This window comes from Beta vulgaris, chromosome 8 (assembly GCF_026745355.1).
Source record: "Beta vulgaris subsp. vulgaris cultivar EL10 chromosome 8, EL10.2, whole genome shotgun sequence".
Taxonomy (NCBI): Eukaryota; Viridiplantae; Streptophyta; class Magnoliopsida; order Caryophyllales; family Amaranthaceae; genus Beta; species Beta vulgaris.
Genome location: NC_079209.1, coordinates 54,232,023 through 54,250,946, shown reverse-complemented (window position 1 = coordinate 54,250,946; position 18,924 = coordinate 54,232,023). Strand labels below are relative to the sequence as shown.

At 37.8% G+C, this 18,924-nt stretch overlaps 2 protein-coding genes across 2 annotated transcripts; both read left to right on the top strand.

Annotated features, from left to right (window-relative positions):
* Nucleotides 1–1,773: 1,773 nt before the first annotated feature.
* Nucleotides 1,774–11,774, top strand: LOC104901901 (hypothetical protein). The gene is made up of 9 exons (XM_010689524.4): nt 1,774–2,073; nt 2,178–2,341; nt 3,420–3,601; nt 5,084–5,368; nt 5,452–5,510; nt 5,607–5,643; nt 5,760–5,831; nt 8,653–8,980; nt 11,023–11,774. Exons 1-9 carry the CDS (start codon nt 1,965–1,967, stop codon nt 11,374–11,376), a joined length of 1,590 nt encoding a protein of 529 aa, XP_010687826.2. The 5' UTR covers nt 1,774–1,964; the 3' UTR covers nt 11,377–11,774.
* Nucleotides 11,775–13,742: 1,968 nt separating this feature from the next.
* Nucleotides 13,743–15,200, top strand: LOC130589943 (uncharacterized). Its single transcript, XM_057391598.1, has one exon. The coding sequence runs from the start codon at nt 13,743–13,745 to the stop codon at nt 15,198–15,200; it is 1,458 nt and encodes a 485-aa protein (XP_057247581.1).
* The last annotated feature ends 3,724 nt before the right edge of the window (nt 15,201–18,924 follow it).

Sequence of the window (18,924 nt, the reverse complement as noted above, 5' to 3'; positions counted from 1 at the left end):
AAATCAGTTTAGTTCACCTGAAATTTTCTGGTCTAAACTTATTTGATTTGATTTGAATTTTTTTTTCTGATCTGATCTGATCTGAATCGATCTGATCTGATTTACAAGATCTTATCTTTTAGATTTTTCTCAATATATAAGAAAAAATATAGTCATGTGGGGGTCTTGTTTGATTCGTCTCAATGAGTACTTTATTAATATTCAATTATTAAAATTTTTACTAATATGTAATGAAAGATATTTAATAGTGATAATGATTTTTAAATATAAGCATGATCTGAACTGATATGAACTTATTTTTTCTGATCTGATCTGATTAGATCTGAAAAGCAAAAATAAAGTGAACTGAATATAGCCTCATTTCATGATAGTTTTGTTAGAGTATTCATCTCAAAGGGCACAACATTTTTGGTAATGATTTGACAACATACTATATAATTTTTCTGTTGTGAAAATACTTGAAACATTTTTAACTTTTACCTCATTCACATTTCACTCCACCCTTTAACCGTATTTTTTATTTTTAAATAAATAAAAAAATTAATCATGTGGTATCTTGTTAGATTTATCTCGATATGTAGTTTCTAGTTATCAAATTACTAAAAAATTTACTTATACAAAATTATATATTAATGACCAAAATTACGAATAGGTGAAATGTTTCAAGTGAAATGAGACAAAAGAAATATATTTTTCCTTAATTTGAAAGGATGATTGCTTACAAATTGTAGATTAAGCCCTTAATTTTCAATTATAGGTGAAATTAGATTCCGTATCGTTTAACAATTTTCTCCTCATTTGTAATTAGTTTCATGTAGTACTCTTAATTTCTTTTTCCCCCATTAAGGTTAAGATGCCCTTATACAAATTATGTATGCAAAAATTGTGCCACCAAATTATGTCGTGGAAGATTTTCTGAAATGGTAGGTTAGTGAAAAGAAAAATATTTATACTCATAATTTGTTACAATGCAATCACGTCCAAAATTGATTTGTAGTAGCAATCATAAAATGTGACTAAAGAACGACTCTTTGGATATCTGTTTCAATATATATTAACATAATTCTTCAATGCACGACTTTGACCAGTAATATCTTTAGTTACTCCCTTTATTTCAACTGAATATATTACTTCATGCGAACAACAAAAAATATGAGGAAAGAACCAAAAAATAGAAGCTTATCAAACCTTCAATGATGATATCCAACAACTGGTTCATAGTTTAGGTTCTATATTATTAAGCATATTTTTCAAAAAACCAATCGAATTTTTCAATTTTTTGATTTGGTTTTCCTTTAAACACCTCTACTAGAAAGTACTCCAAAAAATGAACTTCCAAGAAATGGGTTTTCCTTGATTCCTCTCTACATTTCCTACAGAAAAAAAACATTTAAATAAAATTCGGGGTTACATTGAAATATTCAATCATGAATACTATATTGTTTTTCAAAGTTTTCGAATATGGACTTAAAAAGACAAATGTGTATCTGAGGAAATAAAGGGTGTATATAATCTAGTATTTTTAAGGATTTTTTCTTTCTCAAAAAAGAGTAGAAAAATAATTTCAAGATATCCTCAAATATCAGAAAAAGTCCCTTTCCAATATTTCTTTTTCTCACTATTACCATTTCTTGTAGTGTTTGCTTCTAATAAAAGAATAAAAAAATCCCACAAAAAACACGAAAACGCGTCTTAAATTCCAACAATAATCAATTTTTATTACTACTATGTGAAAAACAATTATTTTCTTTCTTTCCCAAAAGCGCCAAAAAAACATTAAAAATAAAAAAATAAGAGCATAAAAACAGCAATTACACAACCACCCACAATTTAGGCTTGAGTTCAGAACATCCCCATAACCCCATTTGCCCAGTTCTTCTCTTTCTCTCTCTAGACTCTAGTCACTCTCCCCTGTTTTTCTCTCTCTAAAAAACAACAAAACAACAACTATTTCTTCATTGATTATGTCATATTTTAACAAATTAATCTTCTTTTTTTCACTTTTCATTTTCTTCACACTCTTTTTTTCATTCACTAATGCTTTTCAAGATGTGGGTACTTCTTCATTTCAAGGTTTGTGTAATTGTCTCACTCTTCAGTCTTTTATTTTTATTTTTTAAAAAAATTTAAATTATAGATTATTTATGATTTTTGGGTATTTAATAAAAATTATGCAGGGGTGATAAAATGGGAGCATAATAATAGAAGGTCCATTGCTGAAACTACGGAAGGAAATTCTTCATTGATATTAGCAGCCAAGAATACACATAGAAGGGACCCATTTGATCATTTCAACCGTTACACTGGTGGTTGGAATATCAGTGATAAACATTACTGGGCTGTGAGTAAATTTCTTATCTTCTTTGTTTTTTCTTGGACAATTTCCTTAATTTTTTGACTTTTGTTTCAGTTCTTTTGTTTGAATTTTTCTGGGTTATTGGGTATTTTGATTTTTGTAAGATTTTGGGTTTAATTAAAGTTAGGTTTTTTTTTGCTAAATTTGGTTTTTTTTTTGCTAAATTTGGTTTTTTTTTTGCTAAATTTGGTTTTTTTTTGGCATTGTATAATTTCAATTGAATTTATGAATAAGAAGTATGATATTTTATTTGCATTTGGTGAATTAATTTAAAGTGGGTATCTGAAATATGTCGTGATGATTGAGGGGATATATGTCTTTTGTGTAAATAAAAAATAATTGTCTAGGATGTTTGTTGCTTCTATGTGAAGTTTATAAATTTATGGGATTTTTCTGCAAGAACTTGAGAATGTGCTGCTGAGAGTTGACATTATTATGGGCATCATTTAGATTATCAATATTGTTTCTTGAATTTAAAGTTAATAAGATGTCAGTGCTCTGCACGTTTTCTTGTATGTTACTGTATATTATGAAATTGCATTTGAATTAAATTATTGGCTTGTTGGTAGATGAGATGTTTGAAGTTTGAAACTTATTTTTGATGTTTCCTTGGTCGTTCTTGATTATGGCATTTTGTCAATTTGAAAAAGTCTTACTCTTGTCTGTGGGGGGTTTTTAATTTTGCCATAGTTTTCAGGATTATCGGCACGGCTACATTGCTAAGTTTTGTTAATGGTTTGATTGTTGATTTCTTGAATTGATGTAATGTAGATGCTGATCCTTCTTGCAATTTCGCTTTGATATGTCTTGTGTTTGAAGTACTCCTTAGCGCCAATGCTAATTGTTAGGATGGATAACTTAAGACTAGCTATTGTGTACTTTAATGTGCATAGGTAAATTGTAACCTTAGCCTATTTGTGGCATTTTTGGTGTTCATGGATCTTGTGCAGCTGAAAAATAGAACTATAGAAGTTATTGCACAATATTGGTCTGAGTTTGACGCTCAATTTCTTTTTACTTACCCTTACTCCTGAAATTGACATTTTTGTGTTACATAATGCAGTCCGTGGCTTTCACAGCAGCTCCGTTCTTCATTATTGCCGCAGTGTGGTTTGTGTTTTTTGGGCTAAGTTTGATATGCACCTGCTTATATTTCTGCTGCTGTAGAAAAGCACCATATGGTTATTCTCGAGTCTGCTATGCACTCTCACTCATTTGCCTGATACTTTTTACCATTGCTGCTATGTAAGTACACCTTTCTTCCACCATTTCATCTCTATGTGTAAATTCGAATGAGGAGATACCGAAACAATATCTGAGATTGTTGAAGTGTATGAATCAGAGTTTCTAATATCTCATGACTTTTAATTTGATTGATGAGGTTGATATCATTCCAAAGGTTTTAAAATTAGTAAATTATGTTGCCATGGTTGTTCAAAATGGAATAGATGTAAATGAACTCTTATTTTTGGAACTTTTCCCTCTAAATGAGACTATTCTCTCTCTCAAAATTTGAACTTTGGGAATCTCAATCAAAATTTTTAAGTGTTTCTTGAGATTGAGATCATGTAGCTCCATGGACCATGCCTCCATCAATTATATATACTTCCTCCGTTTTTTTTTAGATGTTACACTTTCCTAAAATTGCATGGTTTTAAATAGATGTTACACTTTTTAAAATTTCCTTATTTGGTAACTTTTGTCTTGTGAAATGTCCATATTACCCTTACTAACTACCCATTTAAAAATTAAAACACTCTTAATCTACCCTATTTAAAAATTAAAACACTCTTAATCTACCCTATTATATACTAATTTAAATTAATTAACCTCCTCCCTTCTCTTCCACCACCCCTCCCCCACCACCTCAGCTGCCCCAACCCTTCCCCCACCTCGCAGCCTCCTCACCCACCACCACATAAGCACAGCGAACTCCCACCACCACCCCACCACCCACCCACCCGAAAATCCCACCACCCACCCGAAAACCCGACCCCCACCCACGAAAACCTTCCCCACCACCCCCACCCATCCGAAATCCCGACCCCCACCCACGAAAACCTTCCCTACCACCCCCACCCACCGAAAATACGCAATTTTCTTCGCGCAAACCACGTGTCCCCCATTTTCGGCGCGTGGTTAGGGTTTCGCGTGGGTAGAAGTGGGGTTTCGCGTGGCTGGGGTGGATTTTCGGCGAGTGGTTAGAGTTTTCGGGTGGGTGGGTGGGGATTTCGGCGGTGGGGTGGGGTTTTCGGGTGGGTGGGTGGGGATTTCGGCGGTAGGGTGGGGTTTTCGGGTGGGTGGGGTGGGGTTTTGGGTGGCTGGCTGGGTGGTTCGAATTTCGGGTGGGTGGTGGGGTGGTGGTGGGAGTTCTTTGGGTTGCTGGTGTGGTGGTGGGAAACCCAAGTTGGGGTCCTCTTTTCTCTCTCCTCCCTTTCCTTATACCCCATGTTAATCCTCTCATAATCCCTTCTCCAATTTTTGCCTAGAAAACCACAATTTTTGAAAGTGTAACATCTAAAAAAAAACGGAGGAAGTATATATATAGATATAGATATAGCTTCTTCTACAGAATAGTACCTGCAAGTGCTGTGATTCATGAAATGTGTAAAAGTACGAAGACCTTTTTTCTCTTTGCCAAATAATATTATTGAAACTTGAATTTGGTTATCTGTGCTGATTCCAGTATCTAATACGTGATGCAAATTGTATTGGCTATGATTGCAGCATTGGTTGCATATTTCTTTATACTGGCCAGGGAAAGTTCCATGCTAGTACGACAACAACATTGCGTTATGTGGTGTATCAGGCGGATTACACTGTTGAGAATCTTAACAATGTCTCGCAGAATCTTGATGATGCAAAAAACATTGGTGTGGGGCAGATGAGGCTACCAGAAGATCTCCAGAATAGGATCAATGATATTCAAACAAAGATGAGTTCTGCTGCAAATACTCTCGATCAGAGAACCCAAGAAAATTCTAGGAGGATTCGCCGGGTCTTAGATTTTGTGTAAGTATGATCTAAATCTTCTTGCACTCTGACCAATACTAATTTTGCAATTCGCTAATTCTGATCATTGCAACTTTATGTAGGAGGCTGGCTCTGATTATACTTGCAGCTGTAATGCTTTTACTTGCATTTGTTGGATTCTGTGAGTGCGAATGCCTCTTGCTTATGGACTTCAGTTTGCCTGAATTTATTGGATTTTTAGCCATTTACTTACAAATTTTTACTTTTGCATTTGCAGTACTGTCCATTTTTGGAGTGCAATGTCTTGTTTACACGTATGTATTTTCTATTTTCGCTGCTCAGCCTTCATTTCCCTTCATCTCTCTGTTGATGTTTTCTTTTTAATCGGCTTTGTATTGACTAACGGCGATGTACCTTGTGTATGCTGCAGATTGGTCATTGTTGGGTGGCTTCTGGTGACATTAACATTCATCTTATCTGGAGTTTTCCTTGTCCTTCACAAGTAAGTCTGACTGAATTGTTTCTCGTGTTCTATTGAGATGCATTGCAACGCCTGTTAGCACAAAATTCGTATCTAGGTTCCTTTTTGATGTCTCGGTAAAAATGCTGTCTTCATGGACCTTCTAAGTTCTAAAGATTGAGTCTTAATGGACACCTTCAATACACCAATAATAAATATTAATATCTAGGAAAAATTGATTTAATCAGTCCCAACTATAGGCGTCCTGACAAAAACAATCCCTATTCCCTACTCCAGTTTATTATTGTTGAGTCCCAACTTTTATTGGTATTTTACAATGGTAGTTCCCACTGGTTAAAGACCTACTATAGCAGGTAAACTTTGCTTCTTTTTTTTTCCTATCTTCTTCCACCTCTTTCCTCCCTCATTCCTTCACTGCACCCTCATCCTCTCTCCTGCCACCCAACTACCCCTCATCCTCCTCCCCTAACTGTCACCCTCCCCCCCCCCCCCACCCACCATCCAACAACCTGCCCCCAAAACCCCTCCCACTCCCTCCCCTCCCTCACCACCCATCTCCCTGCCCCCTACCCCCGAAACCACTCCCCAGCCACTGCCACCCCTCCTTTTCCCCCTCCTCGCCACCCTGCAAACCGGCAAATGCATCAGAAAGATTAGATTAAATCTGTTAAATAAGGATAACAAAAAAAATTAATCACAACAGCAGAACAATAAGCTCTCATGACACTAAATCATACTAGGCCAGTATCAATGCATGATGAAATTGAAAGAATCTGATCTCAGGTGTAATATTGGCAAAGAAAAATTGAAAATCGAAAGATTCAATAATAATTTAGAGAAAAAAATTTCAAATCAAATAAAATCAAACAAATAACATGAAGTGAAAAGCTAATCGCGAGAAAATAATTTAAAGAAACTTCGGCACGCTTATCATTTTGGAAGTCATTTTCGGGTTTCAGTCTAAGTAAATGATTTTGGAACCAAATCGTAGCGAATTTGCCACAAAGATTCATCCAGTCAAATTCAATTACTCGCAACTATTGCAGGGAAAACTTAAGAAACTAGGGAAATTAGCTGAATAATTAAAGCCAATTACATTAGAATTATGAAGAAGAGGATCTTATTTTAACATCATGAGAACTCACAAAAACAAAGAATGGAGAGCAAGGAAGAGAAAGAGAGAAGGAAGGAGGTGCTTGGAATTGAAAACAGATTGGTTTGCTAGTATTAGCACACAAGTCAACCAAATTAAACTTGCAGACCAAACTTCACATAGACGTTCATAAAGAATTTTTATCTCCTCAAGACTGATTCTCAATCGATCAAAACATATGAAGTAAAAGCATTTACCAATTTATAGGGGAGGGGAATGGGTGGTAGGAGGGGGATGGGGTGTTTCATTCGGGGTGGCAGGGGAAGGGGTTTGTGGGGTGGCATCCTGGCAGGGGAGAGAGGTGGGAGGGGAGGGGGTGGATGGCAGGGGAGAAGGAAGAGGAGGAGGGGGAAAGGGAGGGTGGAGAAAGAGAAAGAGGAGGTATAATACCCCTTAAAACAGATTAAAAAAAAGGTGAAAACTAAAAAAATGAAATTTTAACCTCTTAAAACGGTTACTGGTTAACCTGAACAATTATTATAAAATAACCCCAAAAGTTGGGACAAAACAATAATAAACTGAAGTAGGAACTATTTTTGTCACGATGTCCATAGTAGGGACTGATTAAATCAATTTTTCCTAATATCTATGACCAATCATTTTCATTTGTTTATTTCATGTTTTGTACATTATTTTTAATTTACATAGTCAGTGAATGTGCTGTTCAATTATTATCGTTAGTAGTTACTCATATATATATGTAGAATATATGAAATCAAGCCTCTAATGGAGTATATGTTGTCTGGCACACAATGAAATTCTGAAGAGATATGCTTCTGTTGTGCATCCTTGGTTATAGAAATTTTAGCTATAGAATGCAAGAATAATAGTGCGTAGATATCTTGTTTTGAGTTCAATTTCTCTTTAGTATTTGTAACATTTTGCACCTGTCACCAGCCACTCTTCACTTTAGGGTTTGAGTTCTTGCGAAGAAATCTTTCAACATGTAGCTGATCATGTAGCATTAAAAAGTTGGTCATCACATCGTGCTTCCTATGTTTCTCTATACTTATCAACACCGACTTTTATGCTTACCAACACACGATTTTGACCCTTGATACTTAAATGAGTAAATATACCAATAGTTGATATTTTGAAATGTGCATCGAGACTAATTCGACATGATTTTTAGATAGTAGCATTTGCTTGTTATATACAAGTAAAATATACGGCAAATTTAATATATGAACACTGCAAAAGTCAAAAGTGCTGCAAACTTGCAACTATTGAGAACGGAAGAACGATATGCATAGTGAATCTTGTTTGTTTTCATCGGCATATCTGATGATAGAATCTCTGCTTGTTAGTGAGTGGATGCCCCTATGCAAACATGATAAAAGGTTTGAAGAGATTATTGTTCTTTGACATCCTTAATTATGGGAATAGTAATTAAAGCTATAGAATGCAAGAATTTGTAGGTAGATATTTGCTTCTTGTGAGTTTCTCTCTCTCCTTAAAATCTTAAACACTTCCAACATGTTGTATGTGCCACTTTTGAGTTCTGGCGGATCAACTTTTTAACATATAGCTGATCTGCTGACTGTAGAGCTCCTGTAGGATACTTTGGTGTACCTATTCGGCTATTCCTCCTCTCTGTTTGAAGGAGAATTTGCCTTGTTCCGTTTTTTTTTTTGTGAATTCAGTTATATCTTTGTAACTCAGATTCTAAATATCCAGTGATTTTATCAGTGTGGTTGCAGATACTTGTATTTCCATGGATCAGTGGGTCCAAAACCCTACAGCACACACGGCCTTGGATGATATCTTGCCTTGTGTGGACAATGCAACTGCACAAGAAACTCTGGTGAGATCCAAAGAAGTTACTAATCAACTAGTCAGCCTGGTCAACTTGGTGCTTAGCACTTTAGCTAATGCTAACGTGCCGCCCAATACACCTGCACCATTGTACTTCAACCAATCAGGTCCTTTGGTGCCTAATCTTTGCAGCCCATTTAATTCAAATCTGACTGATCGCACATGCACACCGGGTGAAGTGAACTTCAACAACGCATCCCAGGTAAAACCACTTAATCTGAGTACCCTGGCTTGACATTTACTTGTGTCGAATATGAATTAAATGTTGCTAGGTTACATCCATATACTAAATGAGGGCAAAGTAATACATTAAAGTTGAAAATTTTACAAACTATTGGTGTTCCAACATAAATAAAGCCAACTACTTGCTTTTACAAACTAGTCTTCTATTCCAATTGGAAGGCAGATTTTTTTGTGTACAACTGTTATAGGGAATGTTTACCTTATTCAGCAATGAAGATGGTTTTTTTTTTGAAGTGTTGTTACCTTTGGGATCTATGATTCTAAGCTGAAGTTGTTTGATTGACAACTGCCAAACTTTGTTGTCGCTTCCTGATGTCTTTCCTCGGTGCTACTTCTGCTAATATCTCACACTAGGGCAAACTTTCTTCGTTTCACAAAGCAACAAACAACAAACATTCCTGGAAAGTATCATTAAAGAAACAAAAAGGATTAGTGATGGAAATATATCACATAGCAGCTGTCAGCTACAAATTAAAAATTGGTTAACCAATATATGTTTCACATTTCAAGATCTAGAAAAACCCTACAAAAGATGCTTTTACAATCACAAATTTCAATTCTAACCCAGGTGACATTCTATATAGTATAAGGTAAACCCACTTTAATTGAAGTTTTACCAAGGAAGGAAGAGGATATCGGTAATGTAACACAAGTCTCTAAAAGGGAATGAGAATGAGAATGGGAAATTGGAATGGGGATGGGGATGGGGATGGGGATGGGAGTGAGGAATGGGAATTGGAGTGGGGAATGGGAATAGTGGACAATGTGCCAAGAGGATGCAGGATTCCCATAAACATATCAACAACAGTGGACATAACTCAACAACAATATAAGGTTTGCTATCCTCCTGCGCCCTGCAACCTCTTGGCACAGTACGTTGATGGGTAACTCAAAGGATCTAAAATTCCACAAGATATTTTTTGGTTCTAAGGACATCCCTCGTTAACTTATAGTTTTAGATTTCCTTAAGCATGAAGTGCAAGGTCCATCAAGATTCAGGAGATAGGGGTGATTACATGTAAGAAATTCTGATTGTTCAGACATGAAAGCATATACTGAAGACAACTTTCATCAATAACTGCGAAACTGTGGAAATTAAGAAAGCTTTAACAACAGAGCCAATTGGTGGAAGGCCTTTAGGGATTATGAACAATGTTTATATCCTATTTAAATTATCATGAAGAAGAAATGTTTACGCCGAAGACTCTGATTTGTTATTTAATTGGGGTGATAAAGGTAAGGACATTGGGAGGTGTGTAAGATAAGCAAGGAGTAAATTTAGAACTATAGTTGGTGTCGCAAGCAATGGTGTGCCCATAATTTTTGTTTCAGGGTGTTAGTTATAGGTTTTGGTACTGGTATTTTGAAGTTTTGGGTTCGACAATCAACACATTTTGTTATTATTATTCTTTTTAGTGGCGCAATGAAAAGATAGATTAAACATTTCTTTTACATAATTTGTCAGTTGGCATACCTTGCCTCACTATAAACCCCCCTCCCCCCGATTCATAAGAGCTTGATAAGAGGCTTCGGGATTGTGCATGGCCTGGTTTCTGGACTTTTATCTTTTATTCAGTACCAATCGTCCAAAACTTTCCTTGGTCAAATGAGCATTTTCTTTTTATGGAAAACGTAGAATTTCATCTTTGGGTTATGATCTCTACTGGTTTTCCCTTTAGTTTAATGTTAAAACCTTGGTGAGAATGCCCACCTTGTAGGGATTGCAATCGGGCAGAGCTGATAAGGATACCCCTCCCCAGTCCCGCATACCTATGTCAACCACCCATGGCAGGTGCAAATCAAACATCTATATTCACCCGTGTGTATAATAACTATAATCTAAGTGCACAGCAATGATTCACACCCCATCTAATTGGATATTCACCATCCACCAAATCCGCTCACAAAAACATGTCAATCCCTATGACTGAGCCGCTTTAATCAATTACTACAATTTGCTTTTCTAACGTTTCCCCCCTGTTTTTTATGTATGTAATATAGGTTTGGAATAACTATGTCTGTGAGTCTCGAAAAGTTAGCGGCAATGAGATATGTACCACAACTGGACGGCTAACACCCACGATGTACAGCCAGATGAATTCTGCAGAGGGTGTAAGCTTTGCTTTATATCATTACACACCGTTCTTGGTCAACCTTCAGGACTGTACTTTTGTACGCAGCACGTTTAACGACTTCAGTGTCAACCACTGTCCCGGGTTGAGGAGATATACTCAATGGATCTACGTTGGTCTGGTATTGGTCTCTGCCTCTGTTATGTTTTCTTTGATTTTCTGGGTTGTATATGCCCGGGAACGAAGACATCGTGTCTATACCAAGCAAGTGACCGGACACTGAAAAGTAAAAACCCTTCTACGGGTGAAAGCTGAAGGAGATGCTTGAGTTGAGTGATGTTCATTCTTTTGTGTATACAGTTGTAGCGTGTGCGAGAGCTTTCTGTGTACATTATTGTCATTCTTAATTCCGGACCTAGATTGATTGACATTTAGATGAGTACATTTTAGAAGAAATAGATACCTATGTTCAGCATTTCCTCTGTTATAACTACTTGCTGCTGTGCGATGTTTTCAGTATTTATTCTAGTTTTTTTCCCCCTCTTTTTTGTGAATTTCTGTAGCTTTTGAATCTTTGGAAGTTGAACTATGTGTAATGAACTCCTACTGCATATTGCCATGAATTAGTAGAACCTTCATTAACTGATTTTCATATGCAGTCAAAGAGTTACTTATACACCACGTCCAATCCTCCATTTATGTTGAAAATTTGATTATACAATTAAACTGATGATTACTTGAAGCAATTCCTGGTGGAATGTCATTTGGCTTGATGGAAAAGTTTAATTATAGCACTAAAATTATGTGTATGTTGCCCAACCTTTTACTTTCTTAAGAAGATCAATTCTGATGCTGAGAAGCCCAATACCGAATAGTATAAAATGAAAGATAGGAAAACAAAAGGATCCATATTGTCTATCTGGTTACGTCCCAAATTATGCAAAGTTCATCTTGTACATAATTTGAGTAATTATAAACAACTTATTAAGTAAGCTTGGCCTTATGATAGTAGAGCATCATCCAATCTTAAGGTTAGAGTTTAATTTTCGCTAGGGGCACATTGGAAGAGGATTTCATTATCCTAACTTCCTCTTAATAAAGTGTCTAACCCGTTAACCAGTGGAACTGATCTTGAGAGGTTCCGTTTCAACATCTTACTTACCTAGTAGGTAGGACCCTCATTTTATGCACCTAAAAAAAAGTAATTGCACACTACATACACCTTTACTTGTGAATGTCAGCTAATTTAGTTCGTAAAATCTTGGAGGGTGATATCTAAGATTCGACATTGAATCTTGTCTACATCACTACTCTATCAGCCTCTGCAACTTGTCTTTTTTAAAATAATTATGGTACAATTATTGAATTGCTAAATGCTAAAATGTTTTTTTTTCTTAAATTGAGATATGAAGAATGTTTGAGAATGACTGCATCATTAGTTTATTACTATAGATTACTCTCTAATAAAGAATTTCTGTAACATATAAAGAATTGAAATACTATGTCAAATATCTTATATAAAGTAATAGAATTTTTTCCTTGAATAATGCCAAAAGGGGATTAATTCCCAAAATGTGTGACAAAAAATTTTATTTCCCTGCGTACCGTCCACGTAGGACGGCACGCGAATTTTTTTTTTTTTTTTAAAAACTGCAGTAAAACCGCTACTCAGAGTAGCGGTTAATGCATAAAAACCGCTACTCAGAGTAGCGGTTATATTTAAAATCAACCGCTACTCTGAGTAGCGGTTTTCTTTAATGAACCGCTATTCTGAGTAGCGGGTTACAAGATTTTTGGACCCGTTGTAAACCGCTACTCGGAGTAGCGGTTCATTAAAGAAAACCGCTACTCCGAGTAGCGGTTAATAAAAATCCCCAAATCTGACCTAAATCCCAATTTCCCAATTTACAGGTGCTCGAAATTTTTTTTCTCTCACAATCACTTCACCCTCTCTCTCTCTTCCGACGACGCTGCTCACAATCACTTCTCCCTCTCTCTCTCTTCCGACGACGCTGTCTTCCTCACCGCCGGCGACCGACGACGCTGCCGCACGTTTCTCACCGCCGGCGACCGACGACAGTCCGTCATTTCTTGCTCTCTCTCTTCCGACCACAGCCATCTTTGCCATCTTTGTGAGTATTTTTTTGTTTTTTTTTTTAATTTAATTTGTGTAGCATGCCATATTTGTTAGATGGAAATTGTTTAGTTTGATTAGTATAATTTAGTTGTTGATGATTAAAAATTTAGGATATTGTGATGGTTGATTTTGTATTAATTGGAAGGTTAGTATAATTGGAAGGTGATTAGTATAATTCAAAGGTTATTAGCATATTGTTTAGTTGTTTGATTAGTATAATTTAGTTGTTGGTTGGTTAAAAATGAATTTGAGCATTTTGTGATGGTTGATTTTGCATGAATTGTTGTGTTTATGTTGTAAATACTACTAGTATAGGTGAAAAATAGTGTTGATATTGTTTGAATATGTAGAATAAGAATAACTTAATTAAACATTATGTTTTTTGTATGTAGAATATGGAACAACCTAAATATCCTCTATACCTTTATTGGAATGGTGAATTATCTCAAAATGATGTTGATATTGTGTATAGAGGTGGAAGGAAAAAGTTTTTGTTCATCAATTCCGGTATGATGTTTCAAGAGATTCTGAATAGGGTATATGACGTTGTTGGATGTGATCGTATGTATGTGGAACTGAAATTGTTTATGAGATATCCGATGCCGGGAAAATATGTGCCAATTGCACTAGAGGATGACGAGTCACTGAGTGCTATGTGGCTTTCAGTGACACAAACGTCAGCCATGGCAATGGAGGTGTACATTGAACAAGTTCCCAAAGAGATAAATGTGCAAAGTAATGTGGGTTATGTACCTTCAATGGACTTTAGGGATAGCATGGAGGTACCGACATCAGCTCCTAATATGCAATTTGAATCATTTACTAGCATGTTGTCAGACCCACATTATGTAAATCAGCACATGAATGAGTTTATTTCTCCTGCTTCGTCTCCCCACATACCATCCACATTCCATCTTGACACTCTACATCAAAATGATGTTGATTTTTTGGGAAACGAGGAGGAGCATGTGGATTCTGATAGGGATGAGGATGATGATGCAAGAGAATTAGCTGACAAGGCAATAAAGGCTGGTGTTCCTTCACAAGATTGGCTTAGAGTTGACGAAGTTGATCAAAGGTTAATAGATTCATGGATGACTTGGAATGTCACTGGTTCATTAACTGTGGCTTCTGAATTTGAGATAGGACAAGAGTTCGCCTCATTGCAGCAATTAAAGAATTTTGTGAAAGCATGGTCGATCTCTAGAAACCAGATGTTTCGGGTGTTAGAGTCAGAGCCCACAAAGTATGTCATTGAATGTGCTAGAAAGGAAGTGTGTCACTGTCCATGGAGGTTGCGTGCAATCATGACTAAGTCGTTCTCATTCAAAATTGTACGATATGTTGGTCCACATGCAAGCAATTGTTTAGGAGACATAACATGTGGAGACCATCCTCTCATTTCATCAGATTTCGTTGCTGATCTTATCGAGGATTTCATTAGGACTGATCCTTCATTCAAAGTTCAGTCCATCCTTACTTTTGTGAAGAACCAATATCAATTTTCAATAACATATAAGAGAGCTTGGTTAGCAAAACAAAAGGCAATCAGCAATATTTTTGGTGATTGGGAGAAGTCGTATCAAGAGTTACCGAGGTACTTGCAAGCCTTGAAAGAGTCCAATCGAGGCACTGTCGTTTACTGGAGTACGATCCCAACACAAGATCCTACTACGCACATCTTTAGGAGGGTCTTCTGGGCCTTTAAACCCTCCATTTCCGGATTCCGTCATTGTTGGCCTCTTATCACTATAGATGGTACTCACTTGTACGGGAAATACAAAGGCAAATTATTGATTGCTATGGGAACAGATGCTAATTTCCAGCTATTCCCACTTGCCTTTGCTGTTGTGGAGGAAGAAAGCACGGAGGACTGGTCTTGGTTTTTAGCTTGCATTAGACGTTCCGTCACAGATAGAAAGGATCTGTGTGTATCTCTGATCGTCATAGGGGTATCCTTGCAGCTATGAATGAGCCTGGTAGTGGTTGGGAGGAACCATATGCACATCACCGCTTTTGTGTGCGTCATCTTGCTTCGAACTTGAATTCGAAGTATAAGAATGCTGCCATCAAGAACCTATTCGGAAAAGCTGCATATGCTAGGCAGAAAAGGAAGTTTTTGTACTATATGGATCGAATTGGCTCCATTAATGTCGAGGCAGCTAGATATCTGTTGGACATTCCCCTTCATCTATGGTCTTACATCATGATGGTGGGTGTAGATATGGTGTGCAAACCACCAACATGTCTGAAGTGTTTAATGGTGTCCTAAAAGGAGCAAGATGTCTACCGATCACTGCTTTGGTAAGAATGACATTTTATCGTGTCAATTCTTATTTTGCTACAAGGAGAGAATTAGGTAGAAAAAGACTTGAGGAAGGCCATGATTATAGCCCGAAGGCGACTAACATCATTGAAAAGAACAAAGGCAAATTATTGATTGCTATGGGGAGTAGCGGACACGGTACTATCGTGTCGGTTGCATCATCACAGTCTCTATGTTGACTGGGAGATTCACGATAGGGTTCTTCGGTATGTCGAGCGGGCTGGTTTTCTCGGCATACATCGTTTGGTAGGGGGAGGTTTGGAGATTGATAGACCACTTCTGACAGCATTAGTGGAGCGATGGAGGCAGGAGACCCATACATTTCATTTGACTGTTGGGGAGGCGACGATTACTTTGGAGGATGTCGCTGTTATCCTTGGACTTAGAGTGCACGGGGCACCTGTTACTGGTCGAGGCGAGGGTAACTGGGCTGCATTAGTTTTCGAGTTGTTAGGGATTTGGCCCAACACACCGGAGAACGAGCCCAAAGTTCTCCAGGGTTCGTCTTTGAGATTGACATGGCTTCGGCAACATTTTTTCTTGTTGCCGAATGATGCTGATGAGGTGACTGTACAGCGATTTGCCCGGGCTTACATTCTTGCATTGATGGGGTCCATTCTTTTTGCCGACAAGAGTGGAGATGCAGTCCAGGTTCTTTATCTCCCGCTTTTAGCTGATCTCGACGTAGCAGGGACATATAGTTGGGGTAGTGCGACCCTTGCATACCTGTATCGGCAGCTATGTCGAGCATCACATAGGGGTGCGAGGGAGTTAGGTGGCCCTGTGTTGTTGTTACAGATTTGGGCATGGGAGCACATACACATTGGCAGACCTCGGATTTCGAGGGTGCGGGACCCACCTCCACAGTTTGACGAGGCCGTTCCTATTTTAGGCTCCCAGCATGTTCCGGGGTTTGACCCCTTAGCTGTCAGGTAATATTCAATGTCTCACATTTGTTGACATTCTTTAGTTTCATTTTTCTCATGGATAATGACGTATATTTCTTTTCAGTTGGCTTCGAGTACACATCAGTAGGTCCCACACACAGGTGGGCTTCCTTACTACAGGGATGCACTTGACCATCAGACGGACGAGCAGGTACATAGGCTCGTACTTGCCTAACTTATATACATTGGTAGACTCTTCTTTTGCCTAATATTTGTAAGATTCTATTTTTTGTAGATGACTTGGCAGCCATATACTGATGCGAGACTGGCGTTGTTACCTGCTATATGTCGAGCTGATCGACATGTATGGCGCACAATGGCCCCACTTATCTGTTTCGACATTGTAGAGTTCCATTTCCCTGGTCGAGTTATGCGCCAGTTTGGATTCGAGCAGACGATTCCCGCACCTTCTGATACGAGCACAACCCTTCATGCCATAGATCGGAGGTCGAAGAACAAGAACTATCCGCTCAGACATCGACCTTACATTGCACATTGGGATGAGCGCGAGGGACACATAGTTCAGGGCACTCCTTTTAGTGGTCGTACTCATGCCTTTGACGAGTATATGATATGGTTTCGTCGCATCACGAGGTTACGCCTGACGAATCCATCGAGGCGACCACCTTCTACACATTATCAGCCTGCGTCTGCAGATATAGTACTGGTAAGTTCACTGATTTTTAGTTGCACTTTTATTTATTTATACAACTATATAATATGTATTTTTTTCTTTCTATTCAGGCACATACTTTATCTGATATTGCTCATAGGTGCGGTACTGTGCTAGAGGCTTCTGAGTCATTGCCTCCAGATATGGTGCGTGACTTGTATGCGCAGACATTGCAGACTATGAGGGGACTGTGTGTTGATGCTGTTGGCCGAGCTGGACATGGCCACATCGTACAGGGCGTGCCTACTTCTGCTGGATATACATCGACTTCTACATCTTCTACGTCTGCTGCCCATATATCTACCACGTCAGCTTTGCTTTCACCTCCAGTCACTCAGAGGGCCTATCGACGACGTTCTGACACTACTCCCCCTTCTCTTGATGCCATTGCAGAGACTCATGAAACCACACCTAGCTCATCTACACCTTCACAAAAGAAGAAGAGAGGGTTTTAGAAGTTTCATTTATTGTTTATGTAGTTAGTTAACATTATTTTCTCACTCTAACTTGTAACTAAATTTTTTTACATACATTTGAATGTGTATGAACTTGGTGATGAGTGATCAATGTGTGTCTTATATTTGGTGTTGTTGAATGGAATTTGGTGCTGGAATTTGCAGGTTGGATAATGTTGAAATTGGAGGTTGGATAATTGTTTGGAATTGCTGGAATTGCAGGTTGGATAATGTTGAAATTGGAGGTTGGATAATTGTTTGGAATTGCTGGAATTGCAGGTTGGATGTTGTTTGGGATTGTGGAATTTTTTTGGCTTTCTGGCAGTTGGCCAGTTATGTGGAAAACAATGCAGTGAGCTGTGTAGTGGGTACAAAACCGCTACTCGAGTAGCGGTTTTAATGAATGAACCGCTACCTCGGAGTAGCGGTTTACCCGAGGGAGGAAACCGCTACTCAGAGTAGCGGTTCACTCATTAAAACCGCTACTCTGAGTAGCGGTTTAGTGAATGAACCGCTACTCGGAGTAGCGGTTTTGTTTGAAGTAAACCGCTACTCCGAGTAGCGGTTTACCTCCGTTAAAACAAAAAAAAAAATTTTTTTCGCGTGCCGTCCTACGTGGACGGTACGCAGGGAAATAAAAAATTTTGTGGCACATTTTGGGAATTAATCCCCTTTTTGGCATTATTGAAGGAAAAAATTCTAAAGTAATAGATATATATTTCTTATAGATGGTCATTGATGGTTGCCACCTTCCTCTTAGGCCCCCCTGTTTTTTACTAAAATGATACGTGACAAATCGAGTAGAGAACATAATAATCACTCAAATTTTAGTTTAACCAAAACATAATATTTGTTTGCCACTTTAAGGATGAAAGGTTTGGTAGAATGTCATCATCATTCACCAAAGAGACAAATTTTAATTCCCGGTGTTGCTAATTGCTAATTGCTAATTGCTAATTGCTAATTGCTAATTGCTTTGCTTCGCCGACTTATATTACCTGTTGAATGCACTGAAACGTTCATTGCCACGCATATATTTGACAAAAAACCGAAATTTCCCTAACTTTGTAACACAGAACAACTAACTACTGCATGGTCTGATGTAACTCGGAAAAAGGTGCTCAAAGCCGACGTCTAAGATGTTTTTGGACCTCATCAAGTCACCTTCCTTAGTCCTTACCCTTTCTTTGCGGTTTCCCATCTCACTATCTCTAGAAGGCTAAGTATCTTAACGGGGAAGGAGATGGGAGCAGGAGCAGGAGCGGAATCAGAAAAAATATTTTAGAGGATATC